General features: G+C 39.5%; 1 protein-coding gene across 1 annotated transcript in view; it reads right to left on the bottom strand.

The window, feature by feature from the left end:
• Positions 1-18,043, bottom strand: part of SCG3 (secretogranin III) — a 36,815-nt gene extending 18,772 nt beyond the window's left edge. Inside the window, exons 1-9 of the mRNA XM_065871991.1 lie at positions 17,627-18,043; positions 16,879-16,931; positions 16,332-16,377; positions 16,021-16,236; positions 11,174-11,316; positions 10,197-10,346; positions 7,157-7,334; positions 4,579-4,695; positions 816-899 (exon numbers count right to left, since the gene is read on the bottom strand). Of these exons, the coding sequence (XP_065728063.1) occupies positions 816-899; positions 4,579-4,695; positions 7,157-7,334; positions 10,197-10,346; positions 11,174-11,316; positions 16,021-16,236; positions 16,332-16,377; positions 16,879-16,931; positions 17,627-17,717 (1,078 nt within the window). The 5' untranslated portion in view covers positions 17,718-18,043. The remainder of the gene's footprint in view (positions 1-815; positions 900-4,578; positions 4,696-7,156; positions 7,335-10,196; positions 10,347-11,173; positions 11,317-16,020; positions 16,237-16,331; positions 16,378-16,878; positions 16,932-17,626) is intronic.
• Positions 18,044-18,813: the final 770 nt, after the last annotated feature.

The raw sequence follows: 18,813 nt of genomic DNA, 5'->3' as shown, positions 1-18,813 counted from the left end.
TCTGTGATAGGGACACAAAATTAAAGTATAAGAGTTTGTGATCTTGGGCTTCCCTGGTGACGCAGTGGTTGAGAGTCCGCCTGCCAATGCAGGGGACACGGGTTCGCGCCCCGGTCCGGGAAGATCCCACATGCCGCGGAGCGGCTGGGCCCGTGAGCCATGGCCGCTGAGCCTGCGCGTCCGGAGCCTGTGCTCCGCAACGGGAGAGGCCACGGCAGTGAGAGGCCCGCGTACCGCAAAAAAAAAAAAAAAAAAAAAAGAGTTGGTGATCTTTTCTCTTTTTGCGCCTTCCTCATCCCTGAAATTCTCCTTTGCACGGCTCTGCTCCGTGGTGTTCGCCATGCTAAGCAGGGTGATGAGTAGAGATGCACAAGTGAGGAAACCAAGAGAAGGGCATAAATCATACCACACGGAGGCACAGACTGTCCCAGAGGAGAAAGAAGGGCTGGGAGGGGAGCGTATGGGAGGGAGCAGCAGGAGGGGACGGAGGGTAAGGGACAGTGGTGATCTGGGGAGAGAAAAAGATAACTAAAGGAGAATTTTAGGAAGGATTGCTCAACTTGGGATATAGCTCTCACCTTTGCCCACCAGCCACCGCTTCAGTAAAGTCCTCATTTCTTTTCAATGCTTCTTGGGATTAAATTTCTGTGCTGACTGGCCAAGGTTATCGCTACTTAATCCCATGGTTGGATTTCAGGTTTTCAAACTTTTTGAAATCTGTAATTCTTTATCAACATTTATTGAAGTTCATGGTTTACCACTCAAAAGGGTTATTTTGCTAAAAGCTGGGGGAAAAATACTAAAATAAATCATACCTGGGAAAAGCTTGCTCTTATTGTCAGTAACATTTTTTTCTAGCTTGTTCTTGGTCTGAAGAGCAATTGTTTCATCCAAGTTTTCTGGAGGGGGGAGGAGAAGAAATAAAATTTTATGTCCTAAAAGACCATTTCAAAGTTTTCCTAAAAATGTTTAAATCTCACCAGAAATAGCACAACAGCAATTCCACAATATCAGCACTGCTAGTAAGGAGCTTTGATATGGATTATATTTCATTGACTCTCAAGATGGAAAGGCATACAATTTGAGATCCTCAAGTTCAGCTTCCTACTTAGTTAACTGCAGAAGTCCCTTCCACATTTCTGTGACCACTGTGATTGAGGCCTATAATGGACAACTGTGGTTTTGGCCTACTCAATGCCTTCTGGTAACTACACCTTGATTTTCCTTTGGAGAACCCAGACCTCTCCCACTCTCAGCATATTTGCTCCACTGGTGGCTGAATAACCCAGGCCTGGCTGCTCCAGCCCTCAGGCTATGGTGATTGGTTCAAGGAGGAGCACATGACTCAAAGCCAGGCCAGTGAGATTCAATGCTAAGAGAAAGAGGCTCTCTTTCCACTAGGATTGCTATACAGTAGGGATGTGAGATTGGAGCTGTACCAGCCATCTTTTTTTCAGAATGGAGCAGTTTATCTGGAATCAATCAACATACAAAAAGTCAGTGAGATGGGGAGGGATAGATTCCTCACACTGTGGTGGGCTTCACAAACCTGAAGCCAGACTACCCCTACCCCTGGACTTTTCAGTTACATGAGGAAATAAATTCCCTTGTCGCTTAAGCCAAACAGTTGGATTTCTGTCATTCAGGGCTCTCACTAATTCACGAAGCAGCCAGTTCTATTGTTAGTCTTAAAAAATATTTTTTTCACTAAGATAGAACATTGTGTAAGTTTAAGGTATAGTACAACATACTGATCTGATACACTTATATTCTGCAAAATGATTACCACGGTTAGCTAACACCTCCATCATGTTAGATGTCTTAAGAGCGAGAATTTCTCTATTCATATTAAGCTGAAATCTGTATTCTTGTCTTTGTCCTAACTCTGCTCTTTGGAGTAACATCTCGTAGGTGTTACCAGATAGGAATCTAGACTGTGACCACCTCAAGGCAGTCAATGAATTAGAATCCACAACCCTGGTATTCAGTTATTTAACCAGTCACATATCCATCTTACTAATAGGACAGGGCTATTTGCAAACAAGCAGTTCTTTGCAATTAGTCTATAAAGAGTCCATTATTACTTTGTATTACTTCTCCCCAAGAAAATTCTTCCTTCTACCCTACCCCACCCCTTTCTGAGAAGAAAATCAGTATATCCTATTGTGTGACACATTCTGCTTTCTTCTTTGAAATAGCGACCACAGCTGGCAACCTTTGTAGTCACCATACATTGTTGGGACCAGAACAGAGGGTAGATCACTGATCATTGTTTGTCACATGCTGAGATGGAGGAGAGGAGATTAGTTAATCCTCTCTCTTCTACCCATGCTGCCCCTGAGCCCTCGAGGGTCTGAGGGTGTACCTTCATGGCAGCGACAGTCAAAAGCCAACAGGCTTGTACAGAAAAATTCTCTACATACAACTCATTTTCTGATTGTAAAAGTTATATACGAAAATGAACAGAAAATTATAAGGAAAAAATGACACTTACTATGCCCAGATAATGTTTTGGTATATTTCTTTCTAACTTTTTGTTTTCCAACTTTCTTTCTTTATGCATATCCATTTTTTAACACCAAAATTAAGGTCATATTCTGAATGGCTTTAAGCATTCAATAATATATCATGGACATTCCCCCATCATTAGTCTTTATAAACAATATTTATTTATTTACTGTATATAAACACTATAATTATTAAAAGTAGTTTATAAAATATTGTTTATAAGCAATGTTTAAAACACAATTTATAAACATACAATTATTAAAAATGCAAACATTAAAAAATAAAATTTAGTCTAAATAAGAATTAATAATTTATATAGTCTCCTCTTGTGGGGTAGCAAGTTTATTTCTATTGTTTTGTTTCTATAAGCCAGTGCTGTCCAATAGAACTTTCTGCAACGATGGAAATACTCATTTCTGTGCTGTTCAATATGGTAGCCACAAGCTACCTGTGGCAAGTGAGCACTTGAAATATCCCTAGAGCAACTGAGAAACCAGATTTTTTATTTTGCTTAATTTTAATTACTGTTAATGTAAATAGCAACATGTGACTATCACACTGGACAGCACAGCTATAAATAATAGTGGAAATACCTGGTTTGCACACAAGTCTTTGCGGCATCTCTAATTTATTTCCATAGAATAAATGACTTAAGTGCGAAATATGAGTCACAGGGTATTGATATGAAACAATGATCGATTTGAAACAATGTTTTAGATCTACTATTAAGTGGGTAAAGTAGGCCACAAAGCACGGTGTGTAACTTAAGCCCATTTTTTGTTAAATAAGATAAAAGAAAAAAAATGACATAGGTATGTATGTGTATGTGCGCATACATTATTATGTATTATATACATAATATATAATGAGTCATTTTTTCACTGTCTTTTTAATATCTTTTTGCATTGACTGATTTTTTAAAATAAATATGTTCTTTTATAATCAGAAAAAAAGCAGTAAAACTAGTTTTCATGTAGAAAAAAATGGCATTTATACAGAACAACTCTGGATTACTCTATCCTATGAGATTTTCTCTTCCATTTAATTCTCCCTCCCCCATCAGTGATCAGAGTAAGGGGCCATGAGTTCATGTTGCCCAAAGGACCTCTGAGATGAATGGTATTTGGTGATTAACTAAACCAAGCAGGAAAACAAAAGGCTTTTCTTCTTTTAACAACCTGCATGCAGAATCAAAGATTGTTTAAGCTTATCTATAAAGTTCAAGGAATCAAAGGTTGACAAACTTTTTCTATAAAGGGCCAGTTAGTAAGTATTTTTGGCTTTGAGGGCCATATGCAGCTACTCAGCGTTGTCATGGTAGCATGTAAGTAGCCACGGACAACACTAAAACAAAGAAGCACAGCTGTGTTCCAATAAAACTTGATTATGGATGCAGAAATTTGAATTTTATGTAGTTTTCTCATGTCACAAAACACTATTATTTTTATTCAACCATTAAAAAATGTAAAAGCTGTTTTTAGCTTGTGTGCTATACAAAGATAGGTGATGGGACAGACTGGCCCATGGCCAGTAGTTTACCAGCCCCGGTTAGAGGTAACAGAGTCCTTTATTTCATAGATGCAGAAACTGAGGTCCAGAAAGGTGAGTGCCTTCCCCAGCATGACAGACCTGGTCTGAGGCAGAGCTGGGACCAGGAAGCAGAACTTCTGATGCCTAGTCCAGTGCTCCTTCCTCCTCACCACACACAGGCCGCACTGGTTAAAATCAAGACTCTTTTTGTCCCAACCATGCAAACACAATTGGGAAAAAAAAAAAGTCAAATTTTAATAATATTATCTCTGGCGAGATTATTAGAAAATGTTAATAAGACAAAATATAACAAAGGTGAAATGTCTGTATTTGAACTGGATCTGTAAATATAAAGAGCTGAAAATGTCTAGTTAATTTTATTTGTATATGTTGTCAAGCTGGGCAATTCTGATTACCCAGATGATTCAGGCTACTTTGGCATAAATTATCAAATTAGTAAAATAATTGTTGCCAAATCTCTCATTCATTTTGGACAATGAAAACTAACCACTGTGAAAACAAAAGAGGTAGGACTCTCACCAAGGTAGGAAACACCTTCTTCTGGAGATATGGTGCCATATTTTACCATCATCTTCACAAAGTCAATCAACGTTTTCATGATAGTAATCAAGGTTTCTTTCTCTTTTGCCTCTTTTTCTATATAAAAGGACAAAATAATTTTTTAAAGACTAGTGGAGTATAGCTTCATCTTTCAATGTTAATTTATGAAATACAGCATCTTATTGAAATAGTTCTCCCTACATATATAGCTAAACCATTTATAGCTAAAATATATTTAATTTCTGAAAAGCCCAAGACTTGATTGGTAATACAGAACAATGTACAGGTATACTGGACTTTTTCAGAAATGGGTAATTATAACTTCTCCAAAATGGTTTACCTTAATCTAAAATATTTTATTGATAGAGTAGATGATAGAGACAGTTTGCAACCTGAGATAATATAAACTCAAAAGGAAAGTTAGAAGACTGGTAACCCAACAACTTTTCTCTACTCTGGTCGTATGTTTTTGAGGGAAGGAATGACCTGTTTTCATTAATCAAGCTTAATATCTGAAATAGGGACACACATGTTTCTTTATTTTTTAAATGCAATGTTGATTTTTTAACAGTAGTATATATTGCTTTCTAACATTGATTTCGTTTGAAAGAATAAACGCATATAGTGAAAATATTCCAATGGTACAGAAGTAAACAGTGAAAGGAATATTCTCTTCCTCTCCCTCCCCACAACTCCTACTTCCTATAAGCAACCACTACTAACAGTTTCTTGGAAACTTCATATTTGACATACTGTTCTGTATCCTGATAGAACAAGATGGCCAATGATTCCATAATAGTTCAGTGGCTATATTAATTCTAAAATCAGAAAAAAAATCTATTTCCATTTTTGAAGGAAAGAAAACTAAGTTGCTAGAGAACTGTTTCCCTATTCTTTTAGCTGCCAGGAAGGATTTTCTCTACATACTTCTAGCCTTTCCCTCCATTTTTTCATCCCCCTCACAGATGAGGTTGGTAGCCAACAGCCATTAGTCTACTTTTCTTGACGGATGGGGATTTGGAATCTTTCTTCTTTCCGTTCCCCTGGAACAGTGGAAGGCAGGGAACTGAAAAATGTGCCTGCTGTGCAGACTCAAACTCTTCCAGGATTGGCTGTTCCAAGAGCTAGACTGAGGGTAGGGGGTAGACAAGCCCACTGCTGGCTCTCACACCAAGCTACATTCTACAACCCGGTCTGTATCAGTAGCAAAGATACTTTGGTTTTCTCAATTGGTTCAGACCCTGGGTAAAAAAGATGGGTACTATCAAAGACCTCAGTGTAAGTATTTAAATTAAAAGTCTATAAAAACAAAGGCAATAAGGAATGGGGTCAAGGAAACTGAAAGATAAAAACACACAAAATAAAGAATATTCCATACAGTGGAATCTTAAAAATACCACAAAGTTGGGAGAGAGGAAGGCGGGAGAAGAGGTGCGGGAGAGAAATCCTGGAAAAGGGCAGGTAAATAATAACTTCAGCAATCACATTATTTGCTCAAGGTCACATCCATATAAATATTTGGTATTATGCTGATACACTTCACTGACAAGAAGTGACTCACCAGGATGACAGAGGTTCTGAGTTGGGTATATGCCAACCAGTGGGGCAAGAATAGACCCTCAAGATGTACAAGCCCTGCAGACACCAGCAGGGGGGCTGGTGCCATCTGGCCAATGTCTGGGATTGAAGGACAAAAGGATGTTCCCCAGAAATGAAGTCTACTCTAAGGTCACTTCTTGGGGAAAGATGTTACAATTACAGAAGTCTTTATTACAAATGTTCAAACCCGCGATGAATCTTTAAACAGGAAGAAGAAAAGCTATAAGGCAGTGCAGGGCAGCTGTACGGACAATAACAACAGAAAATTGGCATATTATTACCCTCCTTGCAGATTAACCAAAAATAAACATGAGCTGAAATCTTCAGTCAACTTATTTTGGTGCACATATAAAAGAAAAGAGAGCAACACATTAAGGACTTTTTTTAAAAAAAAAAGCAGAACATTTCCCAAGCGTGTTTTGGGCTCCTGACCTTCATTAGTCCAATGTTTAGTTCAATTCATTTGAAGACAAGTTGAAAATATCTAAAAAGCAAAATTCTGAATCATTTAAAAATAATAAATTATGTTCCATACACTGTTCTTACTAAGAGAGGAAAATAAAGCCTTTTCGAAAAGAGACTTGCAATGAAGGTTGAGGCTGAACTGGGTCAGGCCAGGAACACTCTGAGTCATCTCTATATGGGTACAAGGTTCACTACAATCCCAGGAACACAGCATGTGTTCAATACCTGTTTATTGAACAAATAAATGAACGCTCTGTTAACATGAAGATTAAATTATCCAGAAATTCCACCTTTCCTGATTACCCTTTCCTAAATATTTCCATGGCTAGTACACTTCTTTTGAAAAAAATCAATGTGAACTATTTTCCCTGAGGCCATAATACACGTCATTGATGGTTGAATTTAGAAATTGAAAACAGGAAGAAAAAAACCCCACCCACACATTTCCTGGAATTACTGTTTCTGTTCCACATGGTCAGAAAACAATGTTTACCTGAATCAATACTTTTCAGTAGTGCATAGAAGTTTGGGAAATACTGGAGTTCCTCAAAGTTGTCTTCACTGTAGGTTTTAGTTCTCCTTTCCAAGCCATTTGTCAAGGTTAAGGTGTTAGATACTGTTTCGTCATTTTCTCCATTAGTAAAACCATCCTGAATTGCTGCCATTGGAGTCTACAGTGGGGGAAAAATCAATACAAAATAAACATTTTTGTTAGAACTGATGACAATCCAGGATGATTCTTTCCTCTGTGACGCACTTGAATTGAAGTGCAAGAATATCTCTTCCTTTGTAAGCTCCTGCAGGATCAAACTCTTTTGCAGGCGTGTGGGCATCTAGTTACATGGGAAGATCACTGGGATTTAGAGACAGGTGCTTTACCTGAAGACCCTGGCTCCTGCTCAGGGGAGAATGGACAGGTTCCTGCTCTGGCCAAGTTTCCCTCCACCAGTTCTCATGAGTGTTTCTTCATAAAACTGCCTTTCACCAAGGAGGGGAGCTTTGAGCTTATAGAATCTACTAAGAGGGATGGTGCCAAGATACAGGAAAGCCTGTCACAATGTCTAATACTAGCAGAGCAATCATACCTTAGTGATTCCTGGGTGACATTTTAAACGCTGGCTGGGAGGGTACACAAGACTCTTTTTCCCAAACCTGATGTGTGTCCAGTGTTCCCTATCTTAATGATCCATTCTCCACTGAGTGAACTAGACAGAAATGTAAGAGCCTTTCTTGCCTCTTCATTTCCCTGCATTCGATCCATCAGTAGCCTTATTGGCCATACTGTCTAAATTTATCCCAAATTTGTACATTTCTCACTTTCTCCACTACCCCACTCTAGTCCAAGCTACCTTCACTTCTTACTTTTTAACTGGTACACCACCCACCTTCCAATCTATTCCCAACCCTGCATTTTCCACGTTGTAGCCAGTTATCTTTTTAAAAATATGATCATGTAACTCCTTTGCTTAAAATCCTTCAGTGTTTTCCCATTGCTCTTATGATAAAGATCAGAATCTGTACATGGCTGATAAGACCCTGCTGATCTGGCCTGGGTCCACCTCCCCAGTCTCATCTCTCATTGCTCTCTCTGTGGGGCAGCCACACTGTCCTTGTTTCAGTTACTTGGGTACTCCACACAACCTTCTCTACATATTGCCTATCATATTCACAAGTTAACTCCTATTCAGCCTTCAGTTTTTGGCTCAAGTCACCTCCTCCGGGAAGCCTTCCCCAAGCCTAAGTCCAAGACAGGTTCCTTTTTTATGAGGTCTAGTAGAACCATGTTTCTTTTCTCAGAGTACTTAATGCAGTCACAATTAAAATACATGACTGGACTTCCCTGGTGGCGCAGTAGTTAAGAATCTGCCTGCCAATGCAGGGGATACGAGTTTGAGCCCTGGTCCGGGAAGATCCCACATGCTGCAGAGCAACTAAGCCTGTGTGCTACAACTACTGAGCCTGAGCTCTAGAGCCTGCAAGCCACAACTACTGAGCCCATGTGCCACAACTACTGAAGCCCGTGCACCTAGAGCTCATGCTCTGCAACAAGAGAAGCCACCACAATGAGAAGCCCGCGCACCGCAATGAAGAGGAGCCTCCACTCGCTGCAACTAGAGAAAGCCTGCGCGCAGCAACAAAGACCCAACACAGCCAAAAATAAATAAATAAATTTATTAAAAAAGTAAAATAAAATAAAATACATGACTATTTGAAGACCATCTACCTCTTCCCTTAGACCTTAAGCTTAATGAGAGCAGGGATTGTATCTTTTTAAATGAGCATTTTATCCCCAGTGTTTGGTACATAGGTGGTACCTCAATAAACATTTACTGAAAGAATATTTTGTTTGCATTTATGCATTTAGATAATATGAGTGAGCAGGTCAAGCATATGGACATTTTAGAGATGGGAAGTAAGGAGTATATAATGGGAGTGAAGGATCATGAGTATTGCTATGTCAGTTTTAGTTCAGATTGGTAAGTTTGAGTAAAAGCCATGAGTTCTGTGATAAATCTAGATAGTTTTTTTTTAGGGTGGGTGGATCTTCAAAAGCTGTTTTTAAAAATGGCAGATGGTGGGGATTGGAAGTAGGGAGAACAGAGGAGAATTTTTGGCTAGCAGTAAAAAACAAAACAAAAACAATCCATACTAATTTCTGTTTTCTAGCCTTCCCTAAAATAGGACCATAAGTCTATATACCCTTTTTCCTTGTATTTGGGATAGGATGTTGGAGAGCCATGCATGGGGTATGGGTGCTCTGGTGGAGAAAATGAAAGGAGAGGTGAGGAGTTTGATATCCTCTTATATCCTCCTATAGTTAGCTCCATCTAGAAGTTTAAAAAGGAATTCAAGGAGGAGAGAATGATTTTAGTAGTTTGGCTGAGGCCAAAGAAAAGATGAAGAGGCAAGGAGTCCGGCAAGGACAAGGACAAGTGAATGGCAAGTCTAAGTAAAGGACGACAGACAGGCCTCTGAGCCAATGGAAAGAGGAAGGAGCACGTGGAAGGACACAGGGTAGACAGAGAGGCGGCATGAGGCAACTAGCTCTGAGGAATATAGAAGCTTGTGTGGAAAAGGATCACATCAGCCCAAGTTTCTTTTTTGGGGTTTTGGGAGCAGATGATGACATCCACTGTGAACAGAAGTTGGATACCAACTTCTGTTGTGAAATACTTGGATCCAGTGCACTGTGATTATACGAATTGTTATGTGAAATAACCGTTTCACATAATATTATGCGTTATTTTACTCTGGGGTATAAGGCATAATCTTTACTATGTAATATAACATGCATCTTTATACTATTTTCAAAGTGGAGTTCATTTATATCTTTTAACTCATTGGTATTTCATCAATGTATATATTTTAAGTGGGCTAAAAATGTCACATACCCCAATTCTTATTTGGCACAAACTGAAGTACTAATTATACACAGATTGTATTAATTATATACAAATACAAGTATACACACACATCCATGCGCATGCATATACACATACATAATAGATGCATATACATTTGCATATACATACCACTTTCTCTGGTATTTTTCCAGCCTGACTCTCAGTCCTGTTCGTTGGCTTATTGAGTTCCTCTTCATAACTGTTGGCTTCCTTAGAGATCAGTTTTTGTAGAACCTCTGCAACTTCATCTTCCAGTGTGTGCGCCTGGCTTTCTGTGATCTGTTATAAAGAGTCAAAACATATAACTGTTATTCCCATTTTTGTGATTAAAAAAAAATTCTAGACTAAACTCTTTAGTTGAACACATATTTTTAGAAGACTAGAGAATGTTCTGGTCCCTCTTCTGAACATCCCTTGATTATGCCTCTACTACATGCTGGCCTTCACAGTAACTGCTCAGCACTCCTGGGAAGAAGTGTCTTTGGGCCCATTGTGCAAGCATCAGTCCTATCTGTTGGAACCCACAGAATACTTAGTTAGAGAAACAACTGGAGGGTTGTTTCTCAGTCCTCAGCTGCAGGTCATAGTAGGTAACCTTTGAAACCTGCAAATTTAGTGCTCTCCTAAAGCCTGCCAGGCCTGTGTTAGTATCTGGGAGCCAAGCTGGGGCAGGGTCAGTTTGAATTGCTTAGGGCTTCCCAATCATTGCGTGGCTTTGCACATCTTATTTCCTTCTCATCTAACACATTTTTTTTTTAAAACTTCTGCTGGTTAAATCCTAACCATCCTTCTAAGCTCACTTCAAACACCTCCTCCTCTGAAGCTTTTCCTTATTGCATAACTGGATATAATCCACCCTCTGGCACACTGAGCCACTCAGATGGTTCTTAAGCACCTTGCATCATGAGCACTTGCATACTTGTCTAGCGCCTCTGATACACCATAAATTCCTAGAGGGAAAGAATGGTGTCCTACTTGTCCTCGAGACCCATGGTGACTGGTATAAAGTAGATGCATTATAAACATTTGGCTCTTTGAATGAAGTGGCTTGGCTTCTTAGCATATTCCAACCTAAGATTTGGTTTATTCTCATGCATATGACTTACTAGGCCAAGATTCAGCAATTTAGAAACAATCTTGTCAAATACTCCTCTGTCATTTTCCTCATAAATCCTGGTAGCAATTTTCTGGACAATGTCTTCAGCAGTTAAGGAAGTTCCATCTAGTTGATGAAGGCCATCTGGATCATCTAGACAGAGCAATCACAACTTCACGTTGTGGTGGTCACGGACCTATTTCTTGGATTACATTCGATTTATAATCTATATCTTGTACACTCAACTATTTTTGGAATATGTTTAAGGTGGTGCTTAGTCCATGTAAAGTCTTGGTTTAAAATAAAATTTGACTTCAAGTTAAGAACCTAGGATGATAATGGAAATTCTGAAAGCTTCTTATGTGATTATAAGAGGAAGATCTGAAAATAACACAAAAGGCCTCTGCGTTTTTAGCACTAATAGTACAAAAAGTAAAATACTGTTAGATAGTATGCAGTATTGTTCAAAGCACCCTTCTATATATTATATAATTTGATATTCCATTTCCCCACAAGAGTAGATTGGTATTACCTGCACATGTACTCCCTTTGCAGGCAAATTCCTGGGCTGAGGGTGGGGAAACCTGCCTTACACCCAGAATCAGAGAGTATGTACTGAAGATTTTATGACTTACCTGGAATAACTGTTTACTTGTGAGGATGTGTCAGGGCACCTTTATGTAAGGCAGCTTAAGACAAGCCTCTTTCTCCAGAGAATGGGGAACTTATTTTATGTGCCTGGAATTTAAGCTTTTGAAATGTGATCACAGGTTTGCACAAAACAATATGTAAATCTATGTAAATCTCAGCAGAGAAGCTCGCAGATATGTATCCTTGGCTTTCCTGGGAATACATTTGGCAGCACTACTCCAGACTAAAGCGAGGGCCCTTCCTGAGGGAAAGGAAGGATACAGTAGGGTTGGTGGCAAGGAAGCTTTGCACTATGTCCACAGAGCACTCCCAGGAATTACTTGGTCTTTTCCAATCTATACCACATGGAACAGTATATTCATACATGCAAGTTTACAAGGCACTTAACCTGTCACTTCTAGGCAGCTTGGAAAGATCAGAAATTTAGCTCCAGTGATCCCTCTTGTTATCTATATATCCTTGGACCACTGTAAAGGAAGTTAATAAGAGTATCTGTTTCATGGGATTGTGAGGATCAAATGGAATAAGATGTAAAAGCACCTTTTAAATTGCAAAGTATCGTATGAGAGTTAACGTAGTTTTATGAACCGTAGATTTGTACCTGAAATAAGGGAACTACAATTATCTTCTAGAGAAAATAGACATTGCATCCCTAGCCAAATCCTACCTAATAATTCTGATCATATTCACTCAAAGAAAGAAGAACCTAGTACATATTTCTATTCTGATTCTCTCCTTTTCTTCCATAGCTCCTGGGGATTCATAGACTTCTTCTAGACTCTATGAAGCTGGAAGTATGTGCAGCCTCAGGCAGAATATCCTCTTCTTGCTGTTTGGAAAGAAGCTTAGGAAAATGAGCAGGGTGAGTATACACAGAGGGCTGGAAGTTCTCTGACAGTATATGATTGCTGAATTGTTGGCCAGCCCACGAGCTGTGAGCCCTTTGAGTCCTGTGTACCAGCGTGACGAATGAGCAGAAAAGTCCCTTAGAAAACCCTGTAAAATCAGTTCCCCTCCTGGCTGACTGAAAATTGGGCTCATCACCCATGTTTTTCAGGAGCAGAGACTCACTATCACTTAGGTCTGATTTTTCCATTTGTGGGTTGCAAGTCAGACTCTCGGGAATATGTGGAGCAGACACTTCCCTGGGTCTAGGCAGAGGTGGAAGCATTTATTTCCCTTCCCACTTATCCCTCGGGATCTGAAAGAGGAAGAATAGTGGTTGCCTGCTGAAGCTGGAAAATAAATGAGGACTGTTTTTCAGTTCATTTACTTCACAACAGGAAGAACATTAGCAACACTCTGAAGAAATAGCTTCCTCCTCTGCAATGCTGTATTCTCTTGAGCCAGGAACTTCAGGCTCCCCTAGCAGAGCTTTGCTAGATGGGGTTGATAGTTGAGCAGGTGGGCAATGCTCCTTGCCTTCCAGTGATTTCCCCTGCTCCTCTACAAGGGACAGAATTACTCAGAATGGCTTCTCTACTGCTCGTGAAGGGGTATTTCACCCTCCTATACAGACCTCAGAGGGAAACCAAACATGAGTTCAATATTGATAAGTTTTTAAAGCATTTACAACTCTAAGTGGATGCGGAAGGGCCTTGTTCAAAGTTGTCATCTGCTCAGTTACATTTGAATTTCCAGGCATCTAATATGGCACTTGGCCTTCATTTATTCAATATATTTGTATTAAAGTCTTAATATGGGCCAGGACTGGAAATAGAGTGATAAGGAGTTTAGATGTGGTCCCTAACTGCACAGAGCTTACTGTCTAGCTCATAGACTGATACATAGTAATTGCTCAATGAATATTTGTTTGGTGAGTGCACAAAGGAGCCACAAAGCACTATTTCCTATAAGAAACTTACAAAAATCCTGAATCATACACACGGTAGAAAACACTGAGAAGGAGAATTGGTGGGTCCTATAGCACAAGCCCATTTAGAGGTTTCCTAAAGGTATAAAAGCACCCTGCAGAAGTTAGGCCCCTTGCCCTCCCTTCTGGGATGTAAGTCTGCATACCTCTGAGGTTCTAGTCACCTGAGTGGCCCCAAACCTTCTGGTTCCAGGATTACCAGGGTATGAGAGAAAATCAGCAATTCACTCATATCATTCTCTCCAAGAATCTTTTCTGTATACTCAAGTGGACTTAAAATGACCCCTGGGGTAGACCTGGAACCATCAAAACTAGCACTTGGTAGTTCTGAACCTATTTACATGTTAATAAAATGTTGAACAATTTAAACATAAGTTGCTCAAGTTAGTGATCAGATCACAAACACATCTGCCTCTGTTTGCATGTACAGCCCATCTGACCAAAAAATGCAGTCAAACAAACTTTAGACTATTTTTTTATTTTATTAAATCAAACGGTTGATTCAATCAAAGTGGTTAAATCTATTTTTCACGGGGCTATGCCCAGTGCCTATTTATTTCTAGCCCAAATGTTTTAGTTTAAAAAGTAGAATTCAAAAAAAAAAAAAAATGTCCCTGGGAATTCCCTTGTGGTCCAGTGGTTAGGACTCATCGCTTCCACTCCCATGGGTCCGCGTTCAATCCCTGGTCGGGGAACTAATATCCCGCAAGCCATGCACAGCACAGCCAAAACAAAACAACAAAAACAAAACCCTCACACAAAAGAACCCCCAAAACATTTCCCTGAATAGTATACAATATGAAATGTGTCAAAATATAGACCATCTTCCCCACGCCATCCGTATAAAACACACTTCTGAATTCTCCTCAGGCCACAATAGCCTATAAAAGTCAAATTTAATTGGCAGTTGTTTTCTGACCGAGATAATCAGTATAATTCTCTTGTGGTCCGTGGAAAAGAATTAAGACACATAAGAAAAGCTGTAGTCACTCCTAAGCACCGGTACTCAGAATGGAAGACACACTGAGGAAGACCTCAATGCCTAGGTACAATAGTTAATTTATTCCCTCATGTATTCTTTTATTTGTGCATTTGTTCATTTATCAATTCATGCAACAAATTCACGAGCTCCAGACACTTGGACGACACCGTCTCTGTTCTCATGGAGTTTTCAGTTGAGTTTAGGAGAGAAAGATAAATCAGAAGTAGTCACACTCAAGGATGTAAAATTACAAACTGCAGTAAGTGCCATGAAGGGAGGAAATAAGGTTTCTATGAGATCATGTGCGCTGGATGAACCTAGAGAAGTAGACAGCCCATGTAGGACTGCAGAAGCCACGTTAAGGATTTGGGGTTTTATCCTAAGAGAAATGGGAATCTATTAACAGGTTTTATGCAAAACAGAGACATGCTCATGTTTGTGCGTTGAAAAGATCACTCTGGCTGCTACATGAAGGATAAGATGGAGAGGGTCAGAGCGAATGCTAGAAGATCCATTGGAAGATTTTGCTCTCGTTCAAATGAGACATGATTAGAGCTTGGAAAAAGATGGAGGTGATTGGGGATAGAGAAAAAGATTTTGAGAGATACATAGGAGATAAAATTGCTAAGACTGATGGGTTAGAATTTGAGAGGTAAAGAAAAAAGAAATAGTTTGACTCATAGATTTGTCTTGAAAAGCTGGATGTATAGTAGTGCCTTTCCTAGAGGAAAGAGGGCTAAGTTGTAAGGTGTACAGAAATTATGAATTTAATCTTAGACATGCTGAGTTTGAGGTGCATCTGAGACTTTCAAGGGAAGATAAGTCGGTAGTTAGCTAGGTATAGGTCTATAGTTCAGAGCATTCTGGGCTAGTGATATGAAACATCAGGATATAGATGGTAACTGAAGCCGTGGAAAGGTTAGAATGACCTAGGGAGAAAGGATATAGCTAGGAAGAGAACACTGAAAAGGGAGTGACGAATATTCCACTTGGGGAGAGGGGGTATTTTGTTGCTTTAATTGTTTGAGAATTATGATATTTTGCTTGTACTAATAGTTAAATTGGAATGTTAAAATGAATTCAATAACATAAAATATAGAGAGTAGATTTAAATTTTTTTCAAAGCATCAGTAAAGTAACCTTTAAAGAGAAAATAAAATCTGGGCTTCTGTGGAGCTGGAGCTTTGCACATTATCAGTAAGTTTGGGCTTTATCTCAATTTTGGACATGACTAATAAAGGATTGTAAGTGTGTAAGAGATATTTTTAAAATATAGGACTTTCTCTTAACCCATAATGGGAAACTCCAAATTAGAGAAAATAGGTAGCAAAACTTCTTTTTCTTCATTTACCTTGAAATTTATGATCCAGTCCACTCTTAGTAGAATCATAATCATCAATCAGTCTTCGATTCTTGGTTGAATCAACATCTTCCAGGTTCAATTTATTATCATTTGGAGAACTTTTTACGGACTGTCTTTCCTTGTCATTCTTTTCCTTTTCTGTTATAGCCTTTAGCAGGTTCAAGTTATCAACAAAGGAATAATTGCTCTCACCTGGCTTGTTTTCTGAAAGAAAAGCCCCCAAACCAGGCACATCCGTTTTAGTTAAGCTTCTCATAGCCTACATTATTTAAATTAACATCAATGTAACTTCTTATTACCTGAAGGGTATGTTTTTTTAACCTTGTCTGCTTCTGCTTCAGCAATCTGTGAAAGAAACAGGAGATAGACCTGGTTTTAAATCATTACTCCACCACTTACCAAATACGACAGCTCAATAATTTAATCTCCATGGGATTTAGCTTTCTTGTTTGTAAGATGTAGTTAATAGTTTCTATCTCAAAGTATGTCATAAGGATTAAATGAGATAAAATAAAGGGCAGATGGTCTATAAATATTAATTCCCTCTCTGATAATATTGATAAAAGATAAATCTCTGATAAAGAAATCTTACAATAGAATGGATGTGATGTTGAGCTGACTGGCTTATTATGCAGGCAGCTCTTTGCATTACACTGAACTCTCTATATTTAACTGTTGGGACATAAAAATTACCAAAATTATATTTCCCATCATAATTTCAATGTTTATTATTAAGCTCCTGAGGTCTGTGAATTCAAAATGGCTAAAAATTCGCGGCATAGTTACATTAAATAATAATAACTAAAATAAAATGGAATAGCATTTATAATTTTACTTCCGACCTACCTGCTCATTCAAAGGTCTTTCTGCACTTAATTCTCTATTATGTAGGGGTTTGTCTAGAATAAACACACACAAATACAAATTTAATTGTTCATTGGAAAGACAATATGTCTCATTAAATAAAATCTTCAAAAAAAAGGAGAAATATTTTTGGATGACTGTGAAACAAATATATATATTAACAGAGATTATCAAGATTATACAATAACGATGATTATCAGTGTTGCCTTGCTTATTACCTTGGTGTATTTCCTGAGTTAACAGAATTACACTTTTTCTTTTTTTTTTTTTTGACCAGAAATCTAACATATTGTTCTAACACTTGGTTTACCAGCTGTTTTCAACTAGACAGAGCATAGTCTGGATTGGTATTATTGGCACATTAAAAGCTTTCTTCATACACTGCACGTTTTATGAATAGAATATCTGAGAAAGGTTGTAAGATGACTAGGAAAAAAACAAACAAACAAAAAACCCAAAAACCAAGCCATATATTAGGCGGGAAAGCCACCCCCTCCCAATTTCAAAATAAGATCTTTCAAAACAACTTATGTTATTGTTCTATCATGTAAAAAGTGAGGGAGGACAATCTGTCTTCTGGCTCTAAATTCGAACTGATTTCTCTGTCAATATGCACGGATATGACGTGATCAGAAAATGAGGCAAGGTGATTTACAGCTCGCGGATTATACCAAGCTTTACCTTTTCATGGCGAAATAAAAGGGAGGTGGGAAGAAAAATGTCCACGTACCTTGGCTGCCTGCCGGTTTGGGGAAAGCTTGAATTGGGCTGCTGTGGAGCACCAACACCACAATCCAAGTGCCGGTCCAAAGGAACCCCATTCTTCCACGCTTGGCTTCAGAAACAGCCTGGCGCCGGGCTCCCGGAGCTATAGCTTTTGTTATGAATGAAAAGGAGGAGTAAAAACAGGAAGAGCTAGGAGGGCGGGCGCGGGGAGGGCGAGTGGCGGGGGCTCGGAGCTGGTGGAGCTCTCTGGGGCTCCGGAGTAAAGGGATGAGAAAGACTCCGGGCGCTCGGGACTCAGGTCTTCAGGTGGAGGAGAGCGCTGTCCGCCCCGTGGGTGCTGAAGTTCCTGTGACGCGGAGCGGTCAGCGGGTCGGCTAGGGCGTCACCTTATTCTCGCTCCCTTCTTGAGAGGAAGTGAGGATGGAGGCGCATGCTCCCTGCGAGCCAGAGGCGGGAAGGGGTGGTGTCAGTGACTCGGAAGCTGCTCCAATCCCCACAGCGAGTGGAAGCGGGGAGGACGACAGACTAGCTAGCGTATTTTCGGTGCCGCAGTCCTAGAGGTGCTCCTGCGCTCACGGTCACCTGGATTGCTGTAAACGTGCACATCTTTGTCGTAACCTCCCAAGTAAACGTTACCTCAGGGACCAGATGCCTTCTCTGCCCGTGCACCTGTCAAGGAAAGCTAGATAACCTTGTGCAAGGGGTTCTGCTTAGAGATTATTCTGGGATACCTTCTCCAAAAAGCCCTTCTTTCCATTCCACCTTCTGTACCTGAAAGGTAGATATAATTCTTAGAAAAGCCGTGCCTTTTGTGATTTGGGTTGACGTACCAGGGCTCCCTTGGTGCTCTTCTTTGTGTCTCAGCTCTATGGAGTCCTTTGAATGGGGATATTTAAGGAACATTCTTTCAAATAGATTGCTGCAGCACACTCTTACTCTCCTAGATGAGGAAACAGAACAACAGCAAAAATCATCGTCTGTTCCCCTAAGGGTGAATATCCTCATCAGTCCAGGGTAGGTGAGCAATAGGGGCCAGTTTCAATAAAAAAATTTCCCCTTCCTCACCGTGGGAAACCCCTCTTCAAAGAAAGAAAGGAAAAAAAGAAAAAGAAAAAAAAAAGCAGCACTTGTAAAATTCTTCCCTAGGATTCAATTATGCCTAAGGACTTGGTTGTTCCAGCATTCCTTGAA

This window comes from Phocoena phocoena, chromosome 2, assembly GCF_963924675.1.
Source record: "Phocoena phocoena chromosome 2, mPhoPho1.1, whole genome shotgun sequence".
Lineage (NCBI taxonomy): Eukaryota > Metazoa > Chordata > Mammalia > Artiodactyla > Phocoenidae > Phocoena > Phocoena phocoena.
The sequence above is the reverse complement of the archived record's forward strand: the minus strand, read 5'-3'. Positions and strand labels throughout refer to the sequence as shown.